A 5,947-nucleotide genomic window follows, 5' to 3' on the forward strand; every position below is an offset into this window, starting at 1 on the left:
CTCTTTCTTAAGTTCTTTTGTACACTATTACAATATATAAGAAATTTTGTACAAGTGGGAGACAGTATTTTTACATGTTTGCCTTTCCCAGTCCCGTGATGCTTTTAGATACAGGCTGTGGAGGATGCACAGGACGTCACCTGCTAACAGCACGGGTTTGGTTAACAGATTGCATTGCTGGCTGTAAACTGGTTGTTCTCTGCACTGTGCTGAGTCAATGCTCACTGGGCTCTGGGGGTGTTATACAGAGGCTAGAGGCACACACAATTGCTCTCAGTTACTGTGACTGATGGCAGTGTTCCTAATGTGAGGAGTTCCTTCCTCTGTCACCTCAGATAAAGATCCCAGCTCTTAAATCCTGCGGACTGTCTGTGTCCTGCCCTGCCTTTGGGCTCCAGGCTGCTGCTCAGTGGGTGTGTAATCTGTCTGAAAGGGAAAAGGGGGAAGAAAACAAACATGTAATTGCTTCCACGAGCAGCCTAAGTGGCATTTGGGAATTCTGCTTTGGAACTCTGTCAAAGGTAGCAGCACATCTCCCACCGTAGTTTTACATCTGTCCTGTGTTCTGCAGGTTTCCTCATTTCACCATGCTTTCTCTTTCTCTTGCAATGCTTTTTTGGTCTATGGACTTTTATCCTGGTGGTTTGTGGGTTTCTGCTTCTTGGAGAGGGCACTGGAATTCTGTGGTGTCTGCTGCTCATACAGTCTGTGTCTCAGTCCCACCAATGTGAGGCTGTCGTCCAGACATAAAAACAGCACTCCAAGTCACGAAAACCATTCAGTGCTGGAATGACTTCTGAAAGGGTGTCACAGCAGTCATGATGGTCCCTGCTGCTTTCAATGACAAATAGACTTGGTGCTCCTCAGCACCTCTCCTCAGGCACATGGATTGTGTTCTCAAATCTTCTCTACAGAACCCTTTCTCACATTTCTGAAACAGAATGATAAAAGCCTTCAAATGCTTTTGGAAACCTCCACGGGGACATTGGGAAGTAAAATTCTTCTCCCACAGTCTCCGTGAAACTTCTGAAGGTCTTTGGAACCTTCCAAAAATTACGGCTTTTTAAAGCCCTGCCAAAATTGCAAGGTGAGCCCCAGGAAGGCAGTGTGAGTGGGAACATGGAGCAACACTGGCTGGAACAGTTCAGCATGTGGGAATGTACCTGTCCTTGTAACAGGACTGGTGCTCTCTCTTGGGAATTCAGTTTCCTGGTTATACTGGTGCCAGCTGTGGCCCTGTGCTAAAAGGTAACATTATCTTCTGAAAGCTATGTCTTGATTTTATGTGAAAAATGCACTGCGTTTTCCTTGGCATTTTCACATTTGTGCTTTGAATGGTTCTTGAGCACTTATGAATCAGTTGATAAATGCAACCCAAAAGCCAGCCTGCTGGGAACTTCAGCACCTTTCCTAGGCCTCCCAGCTCATCCACTGGAAAAGGTAAATCACAACTAGCCCTGGAACAATTTGTTTGCTTTTATATGAAAATGAATGGTTGCCTTTCATTGTTATTCTCTGGAACCAAAACTTCTTTGAGCAGGGATTGCTGTAAGAAGTTTTCATTCAGAGCACAAATAACTACTTTCTTTCAAGGTGTTTGCCATCTCCTATTGAGTTGAGGTGCTAGTGGTCACTGCTTTTAACAAAACAAAATGTTTTGTCCTAAACATGCATCTCAGCTCTGTGGGTTCATTCCCTTACACTTCTGTTTTGAGCACATGAAGTGCCAATGAGATTTATTTTAGCAAGAGCCATTCCTGCACAAGGCAAGGTAGTTTTCTATCCATCATATACACGGGAGAACACCAGCTCTGAGCATAGACGCCTTCTGTAAGGGCAGCTTGTCCTCATCCCTCCTGGGACAGAAGAGGGTGACAGAGCATGCCAAGGGCAACCTCTAGTTTTGATATCACTGTGGAGGACAGGTGAGGTACCAGGCACTTAGGGAGGTGCTATTTTTGTGCAAAATGCTTGCTACAGCTGGGAATAAGACTTAATAATTTAGAAGAGCTATACAGTACTATCCCTGGTCTGGGATACTGTCATAGTCCCCAGGGGCTTCCTCCCACCCTGAACTGTGCTGCAGGATATTGGTGGATAGCTTGGCAGCAGCAAAAGCCACCTGGCTATTTATGGCAGATATATGGGGTCACAGGTATTCTGTGGCTGGAGTGGCATATATGTAGTATGCAGACAGCAGCCCAGTGTTGCCCATTGCCACTAGTGAGACTCTTCTACACCCAGGCATTGGACTCATACCAGCAGGTGCCAGAGGCTGGTGTGGCAGGGTAGGCAAGCAGAGAAGTGACCTAAGTGCTTTCCAAGAGGTGACTCCAGAGGTTCTGCACAGTGCAGGTGAGCAGCCCCATGCCTGTTGTATTTTTGGCAAGCCTTGGTGATGGAAGCAATGGAACAGCACCAGTCTGACTCTTTGTCCTTGTGGCTGCCAGGGGAGCAGGGCTTTGCAGGGCTGGAGGAGCAAGCCCGCCAAGCCATGATGAAAAACAGCTTTCCTGGAGCTCTTGGGGACCAAAGGCCAACAATTCGTCCACTGCAAGACCCTGACTCCAGCAGCAGTGAGTTCTGCCCCTTCCAATAACAGCAAGGTAGTAGACTGGGGAGACTCTGGAAAGGGGTGAGGCTGAGGGCTGCATAGTGTGTGTGCATCCTCCGAGGACTGTCTTACCCAGCTCCTCCTCCAGGTTAGCCCTTTGCTCCAGTGCAGGACTTTGTCCTAAGGACCAGACCAGCACAGCACAGACTGGACAATGCCATGGGACCCAGTCCCATTTCACCAGAGCAAGATGGAAACAGCAGCAGGTCTGGCAATTGTCAAACAAGGCAGTGTAAGGGGCCATGCCCAGGGACTCAAGTGCCCTAGACTGAGTTTAAATGGAACCCCTAGTTGGAGGGGGTGGGTAGAGGCCCCTTGTAATGCTGGTCAGGACAGTTAAGGCCTGTGAGTGCTGTCAGGACCCTGACACTTGGTATAACTGTTCTGCACATTTCAGGTGGCAGTGATGATGAGGAAACCACTCAGGATGAAGTTTCTTCCCATACGTCCGAGGAAGATGGCTCAATGGTGAAAGTGAAGAAGGAATTAGAAAATGCAGAACGACCTGTGGCCAGAACTCCACTGATGAGAGAAAATGAGGCAAGTGTGTACTGGCTCTGCACTCACCATAGCCTCCAGGGAGAGAGAAGGGTACTGTCTAAACACTTCCTCTCCCCATCATGTTTCTTTATCTTTCTCTCCCTCCCACCTCCTCCAAACAATGTCTCCTGGCAGGAGGAAAGGGTATGAAGAGCTTTTTGGCTGCCTGGAACAGGAGACAGCAGGCACACACTGGCCAAGATGTTTGCAGAGTGCTTCCCCTTCCCTTGGTTCTGGTGCCATTCTCCAATCGGCTTCCCCTTGCCACAGAACAGGCCCTGCCTTCTAGAGCCACTGTGCTGGCAAGAACCTGGGTGCAAGTGAGGCCATGAGGCTTCTGCCTCCTTTCTGTGAGATGCAGGAGTTTTGCTCAGAGGCTACAGAAGGAGGTTTCTTTCAGATGTCAAGAACCCAAACCAGCCCTGGCAGGACTGGGCGCTCGATCTGCTGGCAGCATTGGGAGGAGCTAAGGAAGGGGCGGTGTGGCTGCGGGGGGTCTGTGTGCCTTACACCAACGTGGCTGTTCCCACATGTAGGTGCCTGAGAGTTTGAACGCTGACCCCATGCTGGGACTGTCACAATGCCCCCTCTGCCAGCTGGAGTGTGGAAGCAGAGATCAACTCATTGCACATGTGTACCAGGTAGGGATAGTTCCAAACTGTGGAGTGTCTCTGGCCTGAAGCCTCAAATCCAGAAACAACTCAAAGCACAGAGTAACTTGGTTCTGGTCTTTGCAACCACAGAACTGAACTTCTAGCTAGGATGTGACTGAAGTTTACAGCTGTAAACTGTGTCCAGAGGGTGGCCGGGGGAAAGAATTAGCAAGGCCCTGGTCTACAGATCTGGAAAACACAACTCTGTGCCAAGGCTGTCTCTGCAAGTATTTCAGGCTAAAACCAGACAGTTCCTTCAAATTAAACATGAAAGCAATTTTTACATCATTCAGTGAGATAAGAAACCTTCCTCCTGATCATTTATTTTATACTTCATTACAGTTCTTGTAATTACACTCCAGAATAGCTGTTCTTCATCAAAATTATTCCAGTTTTGCAAGAAATCTGTGGTAAAATCTTAGGTTTTGTTGTCAGTGCTCTCTTCATAGCACACCAAAGTCTGTAGCAGAAGGAATGAAGCAGAACTGAATTGGCCACTTACCTGTACCAGTTGTCTCCATCTAAGTGCTTCCTCACCAGCATCCTGCCTTGCTGTTAATTGAGTCATGCTTTGTCCTGCACCAGCAGCTCCTGGAGTGCATTTTGGAAAACAAGGGTCAGGTCTTACAATCCAAGTGTTTTGGCCTTAATCTTTTCTCCTGCACTGGAGTTGAGCCATAAAGGGTTTCCTCCTTGTTTGACCTGTGACACACCAAATTTCTTGTCTTGAGCTTGGTCTAAAAGCTGGCAGATAGAGATTTAGCAGTAAAAGGTTCCTATTCTAAGAGGCTGAACAGAATGGTTTGAGCATGCCTTGGGCTGGGCAGGGAGCTGGGCAATGTGTAACTACCACCTAAGTGGTTGTTTTGCAGCACACTGGAGCGGTGGTGAGTGCCAAGAGCTACCTGTGTCCTGTGTGTGGCAGAGCCCTCAGCTCCCCAGGATCCCTTGGGAGACATCTCCTGATCCACTCAGAGGACCAGCTGTCCAATTGTGCAGTTTGTGGAGCACGCTTCACCAGCCACGCCACCTTCAACAGGTCAGGGTCACCCTGGCCAGTGAGTGGGCTAGGGCACCACATTAAAGATTAGGTGGGTTGCCATGAATGACTCAGAAGTGGTGGCACTGGACCCACTGAGGCCTGTAGGACAGTGCGTAACACCCCCAGTGAGTGAGATCCTCTTGATCCCTTCCTGTCTGCAGCTCTGCATCCCCTGCCAAGACGTCTGCAGGCTGTGCTGGTAAAAGGGTCTTTCTTAGCACTGTGCAGAGCTAGAGAAGTGCAGAAAGCACTGTGGGCTCCAGTCACTGGAGAAGAATCCACCCTTCCCCTTGCCCACCAATCCATTGGAGTATGGCTGCACTATCCAGATGTGTTCATCACGCCCGGAGCAGGGGCTACAGGCAGAGACCAACATGTTCTTTCTTTGTGTCCTGCCTAGGGGGAGATTATCTACTGACCAGTGGAATGGGGCTAAAAGGAGAAATTCAGAGATGATGGGGAGGAGCGGCCTGCTGGTTTATTCCCACTCTTGCACTCTTCCAACCCAGATACTGCTCCGGGCTAATCCACTTCCTACCCTGGCTAGGATAGTGCTTAATTTGAGATACTCAGACGTATCTGTGGGCAAATGATTTAGCAGAGGCCTCTGCCATGGGCTGTAGTGGGAGCATTGTTCATGGCAGCCCATGAGATGGGGACTCTGCCCACAGCACCAAGCCTCTGATTCTGTTCATCCTGCTTTGCAGTGAGAAGCTGCCAGAGGTGCTCAGTGCAGATCGGCTGCCGGCACCACAGAGCCAGGGCCCCTCCAGTGCTGAGGGCAAGGATGTTGCCTTTTGCACCCCTGTGTATCCTGCGGGCATCCTCCTGGTATGCAACAACTGCGCTGCGTACCGTAAGCTGCTTGAGGCACAGACCCCCGGCATGCGCAAGTGGGCCCTGCGGCGCCAGAACGAGCCCCTGGAAGTGCGGTTGCAGCGCCTGGAGCGGGAGCGCACAGCTAAGAAGAGCCGGCGGGACAACGAGACACCTGAGGAGCGGGAAGTGAGGCGCATGCGGGATCGGGAAGCCAAGCGGCTGCAGCGCATGCAGGAGACAGACGAGCAGCGGGCGCGGCGGCTGCAGAGGGACCGGGAA

General features: G+C 50.1%; 1 protein-coding gene across 2 annotated transcripts in view; it reads left to right on the forward strand.

The window, feature by feature from the left end:
- ZNF821 (zinc finger protein 821) overlaps positions 1–5,947 on the forward strand; it is an 11,173-nt gene that overhangs the window by 4,598 nt on the left and 628 nt on the right. The window contains exons 2-6 of one of the 2 annotated variants that reach the window (XM_017741372.1): positions 2,451–2,576; positions 3,012–3,154; positions 3,691–3,795; positions 4,680–4,846; positions 5,557–5,947. In XM_017741372.1, coding sequence (XP_017596861.1) covers positions 2,451–2,576; positions 3,012–3,154; positions 3,691–3,795; positions 4,680–4,846; positions 5,557–5,947 — 932 coding nt within the window. Of the gene's footprint in view, positions 1–6; positions 2,577–3,011; positions 3,155–3,690; positions 3,796–4,679; positions 4,847–5,556 lie in introns of those variants that run through there. The other variant, XM_017741371.1, reaches the window with a different exon arrangement.

Source organism: Corvus brachyrhynchos, unplaced genomic scaffold (assembly GCF_000691975.1).
Source record: "Corvus brachyrhynchos isolate BGI_N302 unplaced genomic scaffold, ASM69197v1 scaffold365, whole genome shotgun sequence".
Lineage (NCBI taxonomy): Eukaryota > Metazoa > Chordata > Aves > Passeriformes > Corvidae > Corvus > Corvus brachyrhynchos.